The sequence below is a fragment of the Microcebus murinus genome, chromosome 4, assembly GCF_040939455.1.
Source record: "Microcebus murinus isolate Inina chromosome 4, M.murinus_Inina_mat1.0, whole genome shotgun sequence".
NCBI classification, from domain to species: Eukaryota; Metazoa; Chordata; class Mammalia; order Primates; family Cheirogaleidae; genus Microcebus; species Microcebus murinus.
Genome location: NC_134107.1, coordinates 92,417,461 through 92,439,511, shown reverse-complemented (window position 1 = coordinate 92,439,511; position 22,051 = coordinate 92,417,461). Strand labels below are relative to the sequence as shown.

Below are 22,051 nucleotides of genomic sequence, written 5' to 3'. Positions count from 1 at the left end.
AGTTAAAAAAGTGATTAAGACTGCATAAAACCTAATGAACTCCAAAAGATGCGAATATTTAAAAAATCTAAGAGTCAACACAGCAAATGAAATCCCTATAGTATTCTACTGTCTCAGTATTAGGCACTAGTCAGAGTTGGAAGATGCTGGCAGGAATGGTCACAAATCTCAGGTTGCTGAAACAGGTACTACGGTTAGCAAAAAGAAATAATATGTTTACACAGACAGAGAGGAAATCTCCGTCCAGCCCATTGCCAGCGCATGAGCCGATGTCATGAGTCTGCAAAGAGCAAGGGCAGAGGAGAAAGGAGCCTACTCGTTATGCTGACGGTGACCTCGCACCCCTCACCATCTACTTTGCTTTTGATCCATATGCTGTTTTGGAGGGATGGGGCGGGCGGAGGTCTAGACATCCACTCTGCGGGGAGGATGGTCCCACTTGACAGTGTAGCTCCCGCACCATCGGTGCATTCACGGAGGTTAACAGCGATGACCAGGCTTACCGTTCTCACGGCACACCGCCTGCCAGAGCTTGAGGACAGACACACAGACCGTCTCTTCAATTGCATCTTTCCCTGCCGTGGAAAAGCACCTGGAATAGACAGGGAGAACGATCTTAGATCTGGAAATCAGGCTTGATTTTCTTTTCTTTTTGTATTATTTCACCCCAGAGTCACCAAATGAGGGCTTGAGAAAGTAATTTAATAGTCTAGAGCCACGGGTCACCAGTATCACCGGACTGAGAGTTCCAGGGCAAGGCTGCAGGCTGAGGAGATCAGGGCTGCGCAGAGGGCCGGTGGTACGCCAGGCGCCAGGGGCAATGGCTGCACTGGGACCAACAAGCATGCACTGTACTGAGCCTCGGGAATCATACCGGAACAATTAAAATATAAAATAAAATAAAATAAAATAATTTAGGAGCAAATCATCTCCTACCATATGGGTCTTGCTTCAGATGAAACTATAAACAGGATCAGCCCGGACCCGGCTGATCTCACTTCTTGGTATGACCAGCAAATTCCAAGAGAAAAAAAGAACAAACGGCGATTTTGCAAAAACTGGTGGGAACCAGCAAGAATGAGTATTTCTTTGCTGTGAGTGCTTGGAGGAACCCTGGGAGGTGCTGCTGTTCTTCTCTCTCCAGCTGTTAGCTGTGGCATCACTCAAACAACCCCGAGGCCCTGAGCTCAAAGGTGTCTGTGTAGTAGCATTGTGCTGCCAGAGGAGCCCAGCTGCTGGCCAAGGGGTGGTGACACTCAGAGACATTGCTGTCTATGTCATTAGTGCCTAGCTTCACAAGAAAGGGCTATCCTTCCTTGCTTTGACAGCGGGGCTGTCTTTACAGACATCCTACCTTCTTATGACCTCGTTGTCACTGATGGTACTGAATCCATTGTGTGTTCTAAATAAAGTTTGTTCTGTGCCTGAAACACATACACAGAAAACCACATCAGACTGCTGAACTGTCTGGATGGTGTCTGGCTGCAACACAGCCAGCTGATAATGAGGAATCTAATATGGACCTCGAGGTCACTACATTAACACTATGGCAGAAACAAACACCTTTACAGTCTGAAAAAACAATTGTCAACAGCCACTCGGCACCACAGGCAGAGGGACTATTTAGAGAAGGAGAGTGGAGCTGGTGTGGCCCTGTGGGACATCCACACAACTCATCATTTTGTAATCTTTACAGCGCCTCCAGGAGCTGCCTAACTCCCGGGAGGAACCAGTATATACCTCGGCTTTTAAATATTCATTCTGAAGCTGTTTCCAGGCTCCAGAGATGAACCTATAATCTCCAAGAAACTTCTTAAGGGGATATTTGTGCACCCTCCATTGTACACTGAAGGGAAGTTGGAGACTCCATGTATATGTACAAACGATACTGTGTCACTGAGTACAAGAATTGTTTAAGCCCATTCCAGAATCAATGGCTATAAGCGCTGATAAAAGCACAGGATGGCTGTCATTAGTAATGGAGAGCTGATTGCTCTGAAACTATTTTTACATCCTAAGCAGCCATTAAGTGTAACTGGGGTGAACCTTAGAGTTTATCCTACAAAATTCTGGCTTCTATTCTTCCACAGTGGGGGGAAGGTGTGTGGTGTAGTGTGGGATGTTTGGGGTATATATGGGTGTGGGGTGTGAGAAGAAAATGTGAGGGCAGAGGACAGAGTGTATGTAGGATATTGTATAATGGCACAAGAATTTATGGGGTGAGTGTGTGCTGTGTGTGTGGTATGTGGTGTGTGTGTAGAAGTGTATGTTAAGTGAGTGAATGCTGTGTGTGCATATGTGTGGAGTATATCATGTAAGTATGTGCAGAGTGTGTGCTGTGTGTACAAGCTGTGTTGGGTGTGTGTGTTGCACACAGCATAGGTATTGAACATATGCATGCTCTGAAGACAGAGCAGGGGTGGGGGTATATTTCTTATGCATCTACAATAGAGTAGATTTTCAATCAGTATTTGTGAAAGGATGGGAGGGATCCTTTGTCCACAAAGGCAGACCTCTAAGCCCTGTCCCTTTACACTGACAGTACTCAATGAGGTCACACATCTCTGGCTTACAGTCCTTCATCAGCTCAGTCAGGATCTCGATGCCCCCAGCATAGAACAGGGGGATCTGGTCAGGCTTAGAAAGGGTCTCCAGGAGATTCTTGGTCGTCACAGCTGTGTTCTCTCCCGATTCCAGCATTTCATGGGCTTCCTTCTCTTGAAGGTCTGCTCTCTCCCGAATATCTACTTGATTCAGGTAATCTAGCAAAACAATAAGAAAAAACCAAAACAAAACAAAACAAAATCCTGACAATCAACAATAACACACAAAAAGCAACTTCTTTTTCCTTTTTCTTGAGGATGGGAGATTGAGAAACATAAAGCATTAAAATAATTCAAGCTCTTCTTCAGCAAGGAAAATTTTAAAAACAGTATAAATTCTATAGCCAGAACCTTAAACCATCTTGGGGATACAAGGCAGTCTAAGAAGGCAGTAAGCAAGGACAGCATAGAGGAGGGGGAAGGCAAAGATATGAGGGGGAGAGCAGAGGGCAGAGGAGTAGAGCAGGTTAACATAGAGGATCAGGCTGTGCAGGGAAGGCAAGGCTGTTGCCTCGTAGCCAAGGGCAGAGAAGGTACGGATGGTACCCTGAGGCAGGTGCACAAAGAAGAGATGATCAAATGAAAGACATCAGCAGGAACATTCTCACCTTTCACCTGTGTCTGCAGCATGGGGTTTATTTCTAAGATCTTCTTATAACACTCTCTAGACTGGAAAAAAGAAACAAGACCTTGAGAATGGTTAGGCAGTAAAAGTGATTCCGAGAAAGACATGGGGCATCATGGGCTTGGTTCCTTCATTATTTTCTCCCAGCCACCTCCTGTTCCCAGTGTAGATGGGTGTGGGATCATGGTGTGCATTTGACATTTTGTTTAGGCTTCTCTAGTTCTAGGGAGCAATGGTATTATTTCAAAATTCATTTAAAAAAGTGTTGTCAGATACAGCCCATAGTAAAAAATACCCAGTCCTAAATTCTTGTGGATCATGTCCATCTAGGATAGGAATAATCATAAGGTACATGCAAAAGTTAGACATGATATTTTCACTTAGAGAGAATAGGAGGCTATCTCTCAGATATGCTCACAGGGAGTTAGGAAATAAATGAAGCTAGAGACAGTTTTGACAGAGACTCAGGAATAGGGAAAAGAGAACTGCTGAGTTATACATACAGGCCACAAAGAGAGCCAGTAAGAGGTCCATTTCTTGGCCACATAAGAGTCAGCTGGAAAACCTCAGAGTGAGGACCTCTCATTGAGGAAATTGTTAGGTAGAAAGTTTCTGAAAAAAGAAAGATTCTGGTTAAGACCACAGGACTAGGGAAAGAGAAAAGATCAAAAGACTTCCATCCTTCCTCATCAAAGAGAGACAGAGAATCTGCCCATACATGTAGCTCTCCACTACTACAGCCTACAAATAACTAGCAAAGGGGAAAACCATCACACTACAGATATCTATAACCAAGGCATCCATTCAGAACCTAGACCACCATCAAAGCACCCACAACTAAAGCCAAAGGTTCTTACCCAACATATGCTACAGCTACTCTTTTATAAGTGTGGGTGGGGAGTCCCATCTAAACAAAAGAAAATCTGAAAATAAGAAGTGACTGCTGCTCCAAATGAGAAGGAATCAGCAAAAGAACTCTGGAACTATGAAAAATCAGAAAAAAGGATAGCCTAAAAAGAGAACACCAGGTGTCCAGCAATGAATACCAGCCAAAATGAAAATATTGAAATGACAGATAAAGAATTCCAAATATGGATTGTAAAGAAGCTCAATGAAATCCAAGAGAAAATGGAAAACCAACTCAAAGAAACCAGAAAAAACAATTCAGGAAATGAATGAAAAATTCACAAAAGAGATCGATAATTTAAAAAAAAAACAGAACTTCTGAAATTGAAAAATTCATTTAAGGAAATACAAAACATAATGGAAATTTTTAGCAATAGACTAGACCAGGCCAAACAAAGAATCTCAGAGCTTGAAAACTATTCTTTTGAATTAAGCAGTCAGTCAAAAATAAAGAACAAAGAATTAAGAGGAATTATCAAAGCCTACAGGAATACAGGATTATGTAAAATGGCAAAATATAAAAATCATAGGCATCCCTGAGAACAAAGAAGAAAAAGAACAAGTGTTGGAAAACCTATTTGAGTGAATAACTAAGGAAAACTTCCCTGTTTTGGCTAGTGATTTAGACATCCAGGCACAAGAAGCTCAAGGAACACCTGGGAGATTCACTACAAAGACACAATCACCAAGACACATAGTCATCAGACTGACCAAAGTGAAAATGAAGGAGGAACTCCTGTGAGCTGTGAAGTGAAAACATCAAGTAACTTACAAAGGAAAACCCATCAGGCTATCTGTAGACTTCTCAACTGAGACCTTACAAGCCAGAAGGGATTGGAGCCCCGACTTCAACCTTCTTAAACAGAACAACTGCCAGCCCAGAATTTTGTATCCTGAAAAACTAAGTTTCATATATGAAGGAGAAATAAAGACTTTTCCAGACAAGCAGCACTGAGGAAATTTGTCAAAACCAGACATGCCCTACAGAAAATACTCAGAACCATATTATACATGGATGAGCACAATAGATACCCATGAGTATAAAACCATCCAAAAGCTGAAGCTCAGAGCTCATACAAAACAACAGCACAAATGGCAAAACAAAGCAATAAGGTACTACCCAACAGGATGAACAGAACAATATCCCACATATCAATCCTATCAATTAACATGAACGGTCTTAATGCCCCACTCAAGAGATATAGGCTGGCTGAAAGGATGAAAAAATACAACCCAACTATCTGCTGTCTCCAAGAAACACATCTAACCCACAAGGATTCATACAGACTCAAGGTGAAGGGATAGAAAAAACTATTTTATGCAAATGCAAACCAAAAGAAAGCAGGTGTAGCCATTTTCATATCAGATAAAATTGACTTCAAATTGGCAATAGTAATGAAAGACAAAGATGGTCATTATATAATGGTAAAGAGAACAATTTAACAAGAAGATATAACAGTCCTAAATATTTATGCACCCAACACAAGAGCACCCAGATTCATAAAGCAAATCCTATTAGATCTAAGCAAAGAGATAAACAGTAATATCATAATTGCAGGGGACTTCAACACCCCACTGACAAAACTGGACAGATTATCCAAGCAGAAAATAAATGAAGAAACACAGGACTTAAATGGGACTCTAGAACAAATGGGCCTAACAGACATTTACAAAACATTTTACCCCAAAACTACCGAATATACATTCCTCTCATCAGCACATAGAACATTCTCGAAGACTGATCACAAAACATGTTTCAACAAATTTAGAAAAATAGAAATCATATCATGTATTTTCTCAGACCACAGTGGAATAAAACTAGAAATCAACTCCAAAGGAAACACTCAATTCTATACAAAGTCATGGAAATTAAACAATCTACTGCTGAATGAATATTGGGTCAATATTGAAATTAGCATGGAAATCAAAAGATTCCTTGAACTGAATGGCAAAGGGGACACAAGCTACCAAAATCTATGGGATTCAGCAAAAGCAGTCCTAAGGGGAAAATTCATAGCTTTAAATGCCTACATCAAAAAGACAGAAAGATCACAAATTAACAATCTAATGATGCATCTCAAAGAACTAGAAAAGGAAGAGTAAACCAAACCCACAGCCAGCAGAAGAAATAAATAAGGTCAGAACTGAAATAAATGAAGTGGAAAACAAAAAATAATACAAAAGATCAATGAAACAAAAAGTTAGTTTTTTGAAAAGATAAGCAAAATTGATAGACCTCTTGCTAGATTAACCAGGAATAGAAGAGAAGGAGTCAAATAAGCTCAATCAGAAATGACAAAGGAGCTATTACAACTGGTATCACAGAAATACAAAGCATCATCTGTTAGTACTATGAAAATCTCTATGCACATAAACTCAAAAATGTAGAGAAAATGGACAAATTCCTGGAAACACCCAACCTCCCAAGACTCAATCAGGAAGAAATAGAAATCCTGAATAGACCAATAACAAGCAATGAGATTGAAGCAGTAATAAAAAATCTTAAAACAAAATAAACTCCAGACCAGACAGATTCACAGTCAAATTCTACCAGACCTACAAAGAAGAGTTGATACCTATACTGCAGAAATGATTCCTTAACATCAAGAAGGAGAGAATCTTCCCCAACTTATCCTACAAAGCCAGTATCATCTTGATACCAAAGCCAGGAAAGGACACAACAAAACAAAACAAAACAAAACAAAACTACTGACCAATATCCCTTATGAATATATACGCAAGAATCCTCAATAAAATACTAGCAAACCGAATTCAACAGCACATCAAAAAAATAATAATAGGGGGCGGAGCAAGATGGCGGACGAATAACACCGCCAAACAGAGTCTCTCTGCAGAAAAGACAGATTCTAGCAGAAATTAGAGGAAAGAAGCAAGAAGACGAGCATACAGCGGACAAGGGCCAGAAGGAGGGGTACCGGAGACCCCGGGAGACTCCACGGGAGGAGGCTGTGGAGGAGAACTGGAGGCTGAGACCACCGGAGCAGCCCGGAGACCAGCGGCAAGGGTAGGTGGATTTGCTGTTTCCCCTCCCCTGCATTTGGGACTGCTGGTGGGCTCCCCAGCGGGTGGAGAGACCTGCGGACACCAGCCCAGAGACCGCCGCCACCGCCAGCCAGCAGTGAGCCTGTAGCAGACGTGGCACCAGGTTCCCAACTTCCTCCGGGCACCTCCGTGTGCACAGACCCGAGCCGCACGACAGGCGCCATATTGCCTCCTCCTCCCCTCCGCCGACCCTACCCGAGGCTGCCCAGAGAGACAATACAGCCACCAGCCGGAGGCACCTCCAGGGAATGGGACCTTCCCTCTTGGGACCGTACAGCTGACTCAGGGGAACTCAGACTGTGAGCTCCCCACCCGCCCGCCCTCGCAGGTGCTGCTGGCACTGAGTTCCCAGGAGAACGGTGCCAACTCAGAGGCTGAGAGACATAGACCCAGCTTGGGCTCCCTGTGGGTGAATTGAGACCGGAAATCCTCTCCCTGGTGGGGATACAGTTTGAACTCTGGGACCCAGAGGTCGGACCTGTAGACCAGATCCCCTGCACCGAGGGCTAGCATTGCCCAGGGCACAGAAAGGTTATACGTGAACAGCCTACTGAGGTGTGTGTGCCTCCAGGGGCAGATCGGTGTCCTAGAGGGCAACCCTCCTCCCAGGAGGAGGCCGTGCGCCCAACCCAGGTGGCGTTCCTGTGCAGGGAACCTTCCCGCCGGCATCACAGTCCAGGGAGGCCTGGTGGCTTGTGGTCTGGCCTGCTGGCAGAGGCCCAAGAGTAGCTGTGGAGTTGGGGAGGGTGGAAAGAAGTGAGGCCCGCTCCAGACTGCTGGTCTCAGACAGTCCCGCCCCCACACCCAGACTTTCTGGCTGAGCGGGACCATTCCAGCCCCGCCCTGACAGCTTTCCCTGGAAGCAGAGAACAGAACTTTGACCCCTGCTAACGGCCTGAGGGCAGGCTTACACAAAATCCACAGCATAGCCTGTTCCTCCAAGCAAACGCCACCTATTGACAGGGACGGCATCCTGCACAGCCTTTTCACGGCACCCACTGACTCAATATACAGGGAGTGGTCCGATTTCACCCACAGACACCACCTAACGCCTCAGAAACTAAACAAGGTGTGTGAATACCCAAACAATAACTTAAGGAAAGAAACAACAATTGATCGACATGGGAAGAAATCAGCGAAAGAACTCAGGAAATATGAAGAACCAAACGGAAAACACACCCCCAAAGAGGAGCACCAGCCCCCTAGAAACGGTCACCAACCAAAATCAGGAAACCAATATGACAGAAGAGGAATTTCGTATGTGGATCATAAGAACACTCACCGAGCTGAAACAACAACTCAATAACCAACATAAAGAAATCACAAAAAGCCTCCAGGATATGGGAAAAGAAATAGACACAATGAAGAAAAGTGTAACCGAACTCCTGGAAATGAAGAATCAATTCAAGGAACTACAAAATACAGTGGAAAGTCTCAAGAACAGGGTTGATCAAACAGAAGAAAGAATCTCAGAGCTTGAAGATAACACCCTCCAATTAAATAAATCAGTCACAGAAATAGAGCAGAGAAACAAGAGAAAAGAGCAAAGCCTACAAGAGCTGTGGGAATATGTGAAGAAACCTAATGTGAGGGTTATAGGCTTACAAGAAGGGGAAGAAGACAACACTCAAGGGTTGGACAAGCTGTTTGAAGATATAACAGAGGAAAATTTCCCAGGCCTTGCTCAAAATCTTGATATACAAGTTCAAGAAGCTCAGAGGACCCCTGGGAGATTCAATGCAACAGGAAGACGTCACGACATGCAGTCATCAGATTGACCAAAGTATCAACTAAAGAGGCCCTTCTAAGAGCTGTAAGACAAAAGAAACAAGTAACATACAAGGGAAAGCCAATTCGAATAACATCAGACTTCTCTAATGAGACCTTACAAGCAAGGAGAGACTGGGGCCCCATTCTCACTCTTTTGAAACAAAACAATGCCCAGCCTAGAATATTATTCCCTGCAAAACTAAGCTTCGTATATGAAGGAGAAATAAAAACATTCTCAGACAAGCAAAGGCTCAGAGAATTTACCAAGACAAGACCAGCCCTACAAGAAGTACTTAAAACAGCGTTACGTACGGAACATCATAATAATAACCCACGAATATAAAAACAACCAAAACCCAAAGATATTAAAGGCCAGATATTACAATGGCTCAAGACAGAACTCATAGCAACAACATCCAACCCAACAGAATGAACAGTAATCTACCTTACCTATCAGTTCTCTCAATAAATGTGAATGGCTTAAACTCTCCACTCAAGAGACATAGGCTGGCTGAATGGATAAGAAAATACAGGCCAAATATATGCTGTCTTCAGGAAACACATCTAACCTGCAAGGATGCATATAGACTAAAAATAAAAGGGTAGAGATCAATATTCCAAGCAAATAGAAGCCAAAAGAAGGCTGGTGTGGCAGTTCTAATTTCAGACGATTTAGTTTTTAAACCAACAAAAGTAGTAAAAGACAAAGAGGGTCATTATATAATGGTGAAGGGCACAGTCCAACAAGAAGAGATAACAATTTTAAATATATATGCACCCAACTTAGGTGCACCCAGATTCATAAAGCAAACCTTACTGGAGCTAAGCAAATGGATTAATAGCAACTCCATAATTGCTGGAGATTTCAACACCCCACTGACAGCACGAGATAGATCCTCCAAACAGAAAATTAATAAAGAAATAATGGACTTAAACAAAACTCTAGAACAATTGGGTCTGACAGACATCTACAGAACATTCTACCCAAAATCCACTGAATATACGTTCTTCTCATCAGCTCACGGGACATTCTCTAAGATTGACCATATCCTAGGACACAAAGAAAATCTCAAGAAATTTAACAAAATAGAAATCATACCATGTACCTTCTCAGATCACAGTGGAATAAAACTAGAAATCAACCCTAACAGAAACTCACATTTCTACACAAAAACGTGGAAATTAAACAACCTCCTACTAAATGATTACTTCGTAAATGAAGAAATCAAGACGGAAATAAAAAAATTCTATGAAGAAAACGACAATGGAGAGACAAGTTATCAACTCCTCTGGGACACAGCTAAAGCAGTTCTGAGAGGAAAGTTTATCTCCATAAATGCCTATAACCAAAAGTCAAGAAGATCACAAATAGACAATCTAATGAAACGACTCAAAGAGCTGGAAAAAGAAGAACAGACCAACCCCAAACCCAGCAGAAGAAGTGAAATCAACAAGATCAAATCAGAACTAAACGAAATTGAAAACAGGGAAGCTATTCAGGAGATTAATAAAACAAAAAGTTGGTTCTTTGAAAAAATAAACAAAATTGACACACCATTGGCTAAGCTAACGAAAAGCAGAAAAGAGAAATCTCTAATAAGCTCCATCAGGAACAAAAAAGGAGATATCACAACTGATCCCAAAGAGATACAAGATACAATTTATGAATACTACAAAAATCTTTATGCACACAAACTGGAAAATGTGGAGGAAATGGACAAATTTCTAGAAACACACAGCCTCCCTAGGCTCAACCAGGAAGAAATAGATTCCCTGAACAGACCAATCTCAACAGCTGAAATAGAAACAGCAATTAAAAATCTCCCTAAAAAGAAAAGTCCCGGTCCAGATGGCTTCACATCTGAATTTTACCACACTTACAAAGAAGAACTAGTACCTATCTTGCAGAAACTATTCCACAACATCGAGAAGAACGGAAACCTCCCCGACACCTTTTATGAAGCGAATATTACTCTGATACCAAAACCAGGAAAGGATGCAACAAAAAAAGAAAACTACAGACCAATATCCCTAATGAATATAGATGCAAAAATTTTCAACAAAATCTTAGCTAACCGAATCCAGACACTTATCAAAAAAATAATCCACCACGACCAAGTGGGCTTCATCCCAGGGATGCAGGGATGGTTCAACATACGTAAATCTATAAATGCAATTCACCACATAAACAGAAGCAAAAACAAAGACCACATGATTCTTTCAATAGATGCAGAAAAAGCTTTTGACAAAATTCAACACCCTTTCATGATACGAACACTTAAGAAAATAGGCATAGAAGGGACATACCTAAAAATGATACAAGCCATATATGACAGACCCATAGCCAACATCATACTGAATGGGGAAAAATTGAAATCATTCCCACTTAGAACTGGAACCAGACAAGGCTGCCCACTATCTCCACTTCTGTTCAACATAGTGCTGGAAGTCTTGGCTACAGCAATCAGACAGGAAAATGGAATCAAAGGTATCCAAATAGGGGCAGAAGAGATCAAACTTTCACTGTTTGCTGATGATATGATATTGTATCTAGAAAACCCCAAGGATTCAACCAAGAAACTCCTGGAACTGATCAATGAATTTAGTAAAGTCTCAGGATACAAAATCAATACACAGAAATCAGAGGCATTCATATACGCCAACAACAATCTAATTGAGAACCAAATCAAAGACTCAATTCCCTTCACAATAGCAACAAAGAAATTAAAGTACCTAGGAATATACTTAACCAAGGACGTAAAAGACCTCTACAGGGAGAACTATGAAACACTGAGGAAGGAAATAGCAGAGGATGTAAACAGATGGAAATCCATACCATGCTCGTGGATCGGCAGACTCAATATCATTAAAATGTCTATACTACCCAAACTGATCTACAGATTCAATGCAATACCTATTAAAATCCTATCAGCATTCTTCACAGATATAGAAAAAATAATTTTACGCTTCGTATGGAACCAAAGAAGACCCCGAATATCAAGAGCAATTCTAGGCAACAAAAACAAAATGGGAGGCATTAATATGCCAGATATCAAACTACACTACAAAGCTGTAGTAATTAAAACAATATGGTATTGGCACAAAAATAGGAACATTGACCAGTGAAACAGATGTGAGAATCCTGATATAAAACCATCCTCATATAGCCATCTAATCTCTGATAAAGCAGACAAAAACATACGCTGGGGAAAAGAATCCCTCTTCAATAAATGGTGCTGGGAAAACTGGATAGCCACCTGTAGAAGGCTAAAATAGGACCCACACCTTTCACCTCTCACAAAAACCAACTCACGCTGGATAACAGACTTAAACCTAAGGTATGAAACTATTAGAACTCTAGAGGAAAAAGTTGGAAACACTCTCCTAGACATCGGCCTGGGCAAAGAGTTTATGAAGAAGTCCCCAAAGGCAATTACAGCAGCAACAAAAATAAATAAATGGGACATGATCAAACTACAAAGTTTCTGCACAGCCAAAGAAATAGTCATGAAAGTAAACAGACAACCTACAGAATGGGAGAAAATTTTTGCATCCTATGCATCCGATAAGGGACTGATAACTAGAATATACTTAGAACTCACGAAAATCAGGAAGAAAAAATCAAATAACCCCATTAAAAAGTGGGCAAAGGACTTGAACAGAAATTTTTCTAAAGAAGACAGAAGCATGGCCAACAAACATATGAAAAAATGCTCAACATCTCTAATCATCAGGGAAATGCAAATCAAAACCACAATGAGATATCACTTAACCCCAGTGAGAATGGCCTTTATCAAAAAATCTCCAAACAATAAATGCTGGCGTGGTTGCAGAGAGAGAGGAACACTCTTACACTGCTGGTGGGACTGCAAACTAGTTCAACCTCTGTGGAAAGCAATATGGAGATACCTTAAAGTGATACAAGTGAATCTACCATTTGATCCAGCAATCCCATTGCTGGGCATCTACCCAAATGATCCAATGACACTCTACAAAAAAGACACCTGCACTCGAATGTTTATAGCAGCACAATTCATAATTGCAAGGCTGTGGAAACAGCCCAAGTGCCCATCAATCCAAGAATGGATTAATAAAATGTGGTATATGTATACCATGGAGTACTATTCAGCTCTAAGAAACAACGGTGATATAGCACATCTTATATTTTCCTGGTTAGAGCTGGAACCCATACTACTAAGTGAAGTATCCCAAGAATGGAAAAACAAGCACCAGATATATTCTCCAGCAAACTGGTATTAACTGAGTAGCACCTAAGTGGACACATAGGTACTACAGTAATAGGGTATTGGGCAGGTGGGAGGGGGGAGGGGGGCGGGTATATACATACATAATGAGTGAGATGTGCACCATCTGGGGGATGGTCATGCTGGAGACTCAGACTTGTGGGGGGAGGGGGGGAAATGGGCATTTATTGAAACCTTATAATCTGTACCCCCATAATATGCCGAAATAAAAATAATAATAATAATAATAATAATCCACCATGACCAAGTAGGCTTCATCCCAGGGATGCAAGTATGTTTCAACATATATAAATCAATAAACGTGATTCACCACATAAACAGAAGCAAAAACAAAGACGATATCTTTTTCTGCATCTATTGAGAGTATCTCAATAGATGCAGAAAAAGCATTCAATGAAATTTAGCATCCTTTCATAATAAAAACCCTCAATAAATTAGGCATAGAAGGAACATTTATAAAAGCCATATATGACAAATCCATAGCCAACATCAAACTGAATGGGGAAAAGTTGAAAGCATTCCCATTAAGAAATGGAACAAGACACAGTGCCCACTGTCACCACTTCTATTCAACATGGTGCTGGAAGTCTTAGCCAGAGCAATGAGGCAAGAGAGAGAAATAAAGGTATCCAAATTGGGGAAGAGGTCAAAGTATCACTTTTTGCTGATGATATGGTCTTATATGTAGAAAACCCCAAAGACTCCACCAACAGACTCCTGGAATTGATAAATTCAGCAAAGTCTCAGGTTACAAAATCAATGTACATAAATCAGTAGCATTCCTATACACCAATAATAGTCAAGCTGAGAGTCAAATCAAAGACTCAATATCATTCACAATAGCTACAAAGTAAATAAAATACCTAGGAATATAATTAACCAAGGAGGTAAAAGATCTCTACAAAGAGAACTATGAAACACTGAGGAAAGAAATCACAGACAACACAAACAACTGGAAAAACATATCATGCTCATGGATCAGTAGAATCAACATTGTTAAAATGTCCATACTACCCAGAGTGATTTATAGATTCAATGCAATCTCCATCAAAATACCAATGTCATATTTCACACAGCTAGAAAAAATAATTCTATGCTTTGTTTGGAACCAAAGAATAGCCCAAATAGCCAAAGCAATCTTAAGCAAAAAGAACAAATCTAGAGGCATCATATTACCAGACTCCAAACTATACTACAAGGCTACAGTAATCAAAACAGGATTGTATTGGGACAAAAATAGAGACATAAGCCAATGGAACATAATAGAGAACCCAGCTATAAAACCATCCACATACAACCAAATGATCTTTGACAAAGCAGACAACAATAGACACTGGGGAAAAAAGAATCCCTATTCAATAAATAGTGTTGGGAAAATTGAATATTCCCATGCAGAAGAATGAAACAGGATCTACATCTGTCACCACTTACAAAAATTTATTCAAGATGGATAAAAGACTTAAATGTGAGGCATGAAACCATAAGAATTCTAGAAGAAAAATGCTGGAAATCTCTTCTAGATATTGGCCTAGGCACGGAATTTATGAAGAAAACCCCAATGGCAATCACAGCAACAACAAAAATAAATAAATGGGACATTATTAAATTAAAAATCTTCTGCACAGCTAAGGAAATAATCAATGGAGCAAACAGACAACCTGAAGAATGGGAGAAAATATTCACGAGCTACACATCTGATAAATGGCTAATCACTATAATCTACAAAGAACTCAAGCAAATCAGCAAGAAAAAAACCCACTAAAAAGTGAAAAAAAGACATGCACAGAAGCATTTTAAAAGAAGACAAATGGCCAGTAAATATGTGAAAAAATGCTCAACATTACTGATCATCAGAGAAATGCAAATTAAAACCACAATGAGCTATCAACTTATCCCAGTTAGGATGATTGTATTAAAAAGTTCAAAAACAGGCCGGGCGCTGTGGCTCACGCCTGTAATCCTAGCTCTTGGGAGGCCGAGGCGGGCGGATTGCTCGAGGTCAGGAGTTCAAAACCAGCCTGAGCGAGACCCCGTCTCTACTATAAATAGAAAGAAATTAATTGGCCAACTGATATATATATATAAAAAAATTAGCCGGGCATGGTGGCGCATGCCTGTAGTCCCAGCTACCCGGGAGGCTGAGGCAGAAGGATCACTCGAGCCCAGGAGTTTGAGGTTGCTGTGAGCTAGGCTGACGCCACGGCACTCACTCTAGCCTGGGCAACAAAGTGAGACTCTGTCTCAAAAAAAAAAAAAAAAAAGTTCAAAAACAATAGATGCTGGTGTGGATGCAGAGAGAAACACTTATACACTGTGGGTGGGACTGCAAAATAGTACAACCTATATGTAAAACAGTATAGAGATTGCTCAAAGAAGAAAAAGTAAATCTACCATTTGATCCAGCAATCCCACGACTGGGTATTTACTCAAAGGAAAATAAGTCGTTTTAAGTAAATAAGTCAAAAAGACATCTGCACTTGAATGTTTATTGCAGCACAATTCACCATTGCAAAGATGTGGAATCAATCCAAATTCCCATCAATTCATGAGTGGATTAACAAAATGCAGTATATGTATATCATGGAATACTACTCAGCCATGAAGAAGGATGGCTTAATGACTTTTGTAACAATTTTGATAGAACTGAAGACCATTATCTTAAGTATCTAAATAATGGAAAAATAATCACAACATGTACTCTCTATTAAATTGGAACTAACCAATGAACACATATGTGTATAGAGGGAAGTAAAACTCAACGGAAATCAAGCAAAGGGGAGCAGGGAGGAGGAGATGGGCGAAAACCTGCATAACAGATACAATGAACACTATCTGAGTGATAGGCACACTTATAACCCTGACTCAAGCATAACAAAATCAATACATGTAACCAAAAACATTTGTACCTCGGTAATATTTTGAAATAAAAAAAAAAAGACTGACTATAAAACTATCACTGTACCCAGTATATGGATGAATTTGGAACTCTCATACATTGCTCATAAGAATGTAAAATGGTCCAACCACTTTGGAAAAGTAGGGCAGTTTCTTAAAAATTTAAATGTATACCTACCATATGATTCGGCCATTCCACTGGTATTTTCTCAAGAGAAGTAAAAATATATGTCCATACAAAGAGGAGAAAGAGAAAAAGAATGAGAGAAAGAGAGAGAAAAAAAGAGAGAGAGAGAGAAAGAGAGAAAGAAAGAGAGAAAGAGAAAGAGAGAGAGAGAGAGAAAGAAAGAAAGAAAGAAAGAAAGAAAGAAAGAAAGAAAGAAAGAAAGAAAGAAAAAGAAAGAGAGAAAGAGAGAAAGAGAGAGAGAGAGAGAGAGAGAGAGAGAGAGAGAGAGAGAGAGAGAGAGAGAGAGAGAGAGAAAGATTGATTCTAGTTCAAAGGGATTTCTGGGTTTAGGGAAGTATACTCTTTTTCTTTCTTTCTTTCTTTCTTTTTTTTTTTTTTTTTTTGAGACAGAGTCTTGCTTTGTTGTCCAGGCTAGAGTGAGTGCCATGACATTAGCCTAGTCCACAACAACCTCAAACTCCTGGGCTCGAGTAATCCTACTGCCTCAGCCTACCGAGTAGCTGGGACTACAGGCATGTGCCATCATGCCTGCTAATTTTTTCTCTATATATATTAGTTGGCCAATTAATTTCTTTCTATTTATAGTAGAGACGGGGTCTCGCTCTTGCTCAGGCTGGTTTCAAACTCCTGACTTCGAGCAATCTGCCCGCCTCAGCCTCTCAGAGTGCTAGGATTACAGGCGTGAGCCACCGCGCCCGGCCTAGGGAAGTATTTTCTATAGGGATGTAAGAATTGCCTGGAGTATAATCCAACCAGTCACTGAGAGAAAAAGCTCAGAAGAAAACAGTTCTGAGACATCTTGAAGGCTCAATGTTTGTCTAGAATACTAGATTAAGAAATGATTTGGAGAAAAAACCCAACACATTAAAGCAGAGGACAGTATCACAGAAACAGAAGTATATACATCAAACAGAACAACCCTGTATCCAACTTCTCTTCAACCCCAGATCTAATCTATCAGCAATTTTTGTTGGCTTCACCATCACTATGTATCCAGAATCCTATCACTTCTTACCACCTCCACCAACACCAATCTGGTCCCAGCCATTGTCACCTCTTGCTTGGCTATTTATTGCAATAGCCTTCTAACTGGTTCTCCCTTCTTATTTTGCCATGCAGAAACATTCTCAATATAGCAGTCACAGTGATCTTTTAAAATATATATCAGATCATGTCATTCCTTTGTTTAAAAATCTCCCAATGTCTTACAGAACACTGAAACATCCCAAAAGCCTGAAAGGCCGTATGGAATCAGCTGTCTCCTTGCCACTATCACCTGTGACCTTATCTCATCACTCTCCCCTTGCTGGCTGTGTTCTAGCTATCCCTCTACATGGAATGCTCCTCCCTTGTATATCCATATGGTTTGCTCACTTCACTCCATCCCTTCTTTCAGAGAGGCCTTCCCTGACCACCCTATATAATACCAATCTCACCTTTCACTACTTCCTGATTTATTTTTCTCAATAACACTTATCACCACCTAACATACTACACCCTAACAGATTACATCTACTTATTTGTTTTATGTCTCTTGTCCACTTCCAACTTAAAAATATGAATTCCATGAAGTCAAGGAATTTGTTTGTTCACTGCTGTGTTGTTATTGCCTGTATTGACAGTGCCTGACACATAGAAAGCACATAATAAATATTCCTTAATGAATTAATTGAGTGAATAAAATATGATAAAGAAAGATGAACATTTTCTTTATTTGCATTTATTTTATTTGATCCTATTACAATAATCCTGTATTACTTTTACAATTAAAATCCAACAAAGAAAAGAATTTTTAAAAAATGTACAAACCCATTCTACTAAGTGAAGTATCTCAAGAATGGAAAAACAAACACCACATGTACTCACCGGCAAATTGGTATTAATGGATCAACACCTAAGTGGACACATAGGAGTAACATTTATCGGGTGTCAGGAGGGTGGGTAAGATGTACAAAGTTTGGGGGATGGACACGCTTGAAGCTCTTACTCGAGGGGGGAGGGAGGCATGGGCAATATATAACCTTAACACTTGTACCCCCATAATATGCTAAAATAAAAGAAAAAAGATGTACGATATGAGGCAATTTATTTTTAAAATATCTTATAAATGGAAAGATATCCCATGCTCATGGATTGGAAGACTTAATATTGCTTAGATGACAATACTTCCCAAACTGATCTAAAAATTCATGTAATACCCATCATAATTCCATTTAGCTTTTTTGCATAAATTGATAAGATGATTGAAAGTTTATATGGAAATTTGAGAGAACCAGAGTAGCTAAAATAATTGTGAAAAAGAAGAGGAGCAAAGTTGGAGGACTCACATTTCTCAATTTCAAAACTTATTACAAACCTATAAAAATCAAGACAGTGTGGTATTGGCACAAGGACAGATGTGGATCAATGTAGTAAACTTGAAAGTCCAGAAATAAACCCATATATTTATGGTCAACTGATTTTTTTTTACAAAGGTGCTGAAATCATTCAACAAGGGAAAGAATAGCCTCTTCAACAAGTGGTACTGGGACAACTGGATATCCACACGTGAAAGAAGGAAGTTGAACCCCCACCTCACTCCACATACAAAAATTAACTCAAAGTGGATCAGAGATCTACATGTAAGAAAAAAAAACATTGAATCATATACTTTCTACAAATGAATTATATGGTATGTAAATTATATTTCAATAACTGGTATTAACAATATATAATAGCTACATAAAATACATACACACACACACAGAGTTACCTCTGGGTGATAAGATTACAGTGCATTTCATTTTTTCTTTTTGCTTATGCCTTTTCTCTCCAGAGGTTGAGCAAACACTGGCAGAGGATGTTGAAGATATTCCTACAACTGGTGGAGTTGTATTGATATCCAACATCCTTCCCAATTCTAAGATCTTGAGATTTACCTTGGAAAATACTGAAAGGTGGATTAATACCTAATCAACTTGAAAAACCATGGTTCTTCTCTGAGACAACTGGGAGCATCACTCTGTGATCAAACATGTCACTTACATTCCTCTAAAAACTTACCATGCTGTAGTTCTTCAGGGCCAGGTGGGCTTTTCCCATGTGGAAATATGCTTTTGTGCATTTCTCATCACACTGCATACAAAAGAAAGATTGATCATATATTTCAGAAGACTGTAAGCCATTAGCCACTCCCCTACCTACTTAGCTAACAGAGTTAAGGCAGAGTTTTGGTTCTCAGGACAGCTACCAGAGTTGACAATTAAAACTTTTCTGTGCATCTGCGACTAAACTAATTGATGCCTGCAAGGAACCTGGATGTACCGGTAAGTTATCTATCGAACTAATGATACCTGCCAGTTTTCATTTCCATTTAATAAGACTCAACCAGGAAGCAAATCAGAAACCCTTAGTTGAGAAGAGCTCCTAACGTGGACTGGACGTTAGAATCACCTAGGATGCTTTTAAAAATCCTGCCAAGCCAGGGAGCACCCCACACCAATTAAATTATACTCTGGGGTGGGGCCCAAGCATCAATAGTTTTTTAAGTTCTCCAGGTGACAAAAATGTACAGCCAAGTTAAAGAATCACTGGTTTATTAGAAGGGAGGAGAATTTATTCTGGGAAAACAGCTGAGGTTGCCATTATATCTTAGTGGGCAGTTTCTTCCCTCAAATAAACCACACATGTATATTGGGAATTTATATTCATATCACTTAAGATCAAGAGAAATATCCCCTTCAAAATGATAGAAACTATGGCCGAGACTAGACCATGTACACAGGGGCCCCTGCCTCTAATTTTTATAACTTCACAGGGAATGATTTGGCACAGAGACATAAATTAAAATTGGAAACATCTAAACTGGACATTCGTTGAACCCCTTTTATATTCAGAGCATTTTGGTTAGTAAGATGCCCTCCAAGAATTTAGATTTGGAGAGGTTAAAAGTTTAACTCGGAGTCCAAAATGATTTGGATGGATTCTTGTTCTGCCACTCGGAAGAAGAGGACATTTGCCAGGCCACCTAACTTTTCTGACACTCATTTTCCTCATCTGGAAAGTAAAGATAATAATAGTCTCTCTCTCTATGGTTGTTGTGAGGAAGAAATCAAGTAAAACACTTAGTGCAGTGCAGGGCAATACGTTATTAGCTGTTGTTGCTGAAGTTACAACAGCAGCAATCCATTTCAGAGCAAAGAGAAAATTTAAAGAAAAGCTAAAAAATACTAAAAGAGAGAACAATAATTGTTGGAGAACTCTCTATAGATGGATTTTCGTGTATATCATTTCCTGACTCACTACTAAGTGAATGGCAGTGCTAAGAGGAAGAGTGCATGACTCTTCAGCCAGTACTCTGCACTAGGCACTGAGCTCAGTGGTTCATGTGAATGATCTCACAGAAGTCTTACAGCAGCTCTGTGAAATACATCCAATTATCATCCCTATTTTACAGATCAGGAAACTAGGGGTTAGAGAGGTTCAAGGCCGCACAGATAGTAAGTGAAAGAACTGGAATTTGAAATCTGGCCATTTAATTTCAGCGCCCAAGGGGTAAAAATTACATCAAATCTCCTTCAGAAAGCTGCTCTAGAAAAAAGTATATAGATGCTACAGAAAATGCTATTGAAAAAGTTCAGTGGAAGGAAATCTACGCTAAAGAGATGCAGTCTTAAAGAGATGCAGAGGAGGAGAGATGTGAGTCGGACCTTGAGTGACGTGGAGAGGTAAAGAAAGGGGGATGGAGGAATGGGCTGGGCAAGGTGGGAGAGGATAGGGCTTCTGTGGACAGTCCAGCTGGGATGGAGGGGCAGGTGCTGGGTGGAGGGAAGACTGGGCTGGAAGTGGTGAGCTAGACAGTGACTCCACGTAGAGGCCTTGAATGCCAGGCCAGAGGGTGAATCATTAATGGCAGTGTGGAGGTGAGCTGGTCTGGAGGCAGCACGAAGATGTGCCCAGAGGGAGGAAGGGCTGAGAGAGGAGTGAGGAGACTACTTAGAAGAAAGGCAGATGTCTGAAGTCCTGGTGGCAGTGAGAGTGAAAGGAAGTGCAGACATCAGAGCTATGTCAAAGAAAAAACTGACCAGCATCAACTAGCTATAAATGATAGCGGGGAAGGAGGGGCATGAGTCGAAACCGGAGATCTAGATGCCTGGAAGGCTGGTATGTCATTAACGGAAAGAGGTCAGTCAGGGCAAGAGGCAAGCAGGGCTGAGTGGGAAGATGAACAGTTGGCTTCTAGACATACACGTTTCGGATGATGCCAAGACAGTGAAAAGGAACCTGCGGCAGGCAGCAGGAAGGCAGTGGTGGAGCCGGGCAGGGGGAGACCTGGGCAGCAGCCTGAGAGCCATGTGCAGAGATGAGGGGTGAACCTACGAGTAGAGGAGACCTCTGAGAGAGCAACTGCAGAGAAGAGAGAGGCAGGGAGCAGAGGAGTGAAGCCTGGTGAATTCACAAAGAATGGGATTAAGGAAGCAGGAAGCAGGTCAAAGGGAGAAGAGGAAACGCTAGCACTACAGCTCCTGAAAGCCAAATATTCACAACATATGCACTGATGGAGCACCGGCGTTACAACAGGAGAGGAACCGAGCCCCAGTGTTAAAGCCTTGACCATAGCCAACCCTGTGTCTCTGTGAAGTGGGTTCGGTTGTGACTTCGCCTTCCTTGGAATGACGCAAAGGGCCGTGAATTAATTTCTCACTAATGGGCCCGTTCTCCTTTGATCATGTGTCAACCCTCACTAGGACTTTCTCAG

The 22,051-nt window shown here is 40.7% G+C and overlaps 1 protein-coding gene across 4 annotated transcripts in view; it reads right to left on the bottom strand.

The window, feature by feature from the left end:
- TTC12 (tetratricopeptide repeat domain 12) overlaps positions 1–22,051 on the bottom strand; it is a 77,309-nt gene that overhangs the window by 17,266 nt on the left and 37,992 nt on the right. For all 4 annotated transcript variants that reach the window (XM_076002519.1, XM_012761134.2, XM_012761136.2 and 1 more), the window contains exons 8-12: positions 19,357–19,428; positions 3,212–3,272; positions 2,574–2,762; positions 1,355–1,424; positions 504–592 (exon numbers count right to left, since the gene is read on the bottom strand). In XM_076002519.1, the coding sequence (XP_075858634.1) occupies positions 504–592; positions 1,355–1,424; positions 2,574–2,762; positions 3,212–3,272; positions 19,357–19,428 (481 nt within the window). The remainder of the gene's footprint in view (positions 1–503; positions 593–1,354; positions 1,425–2,573; positions 2,763–3,211; positions 3,273–19,356; positions 19,429–22,051) is intronic.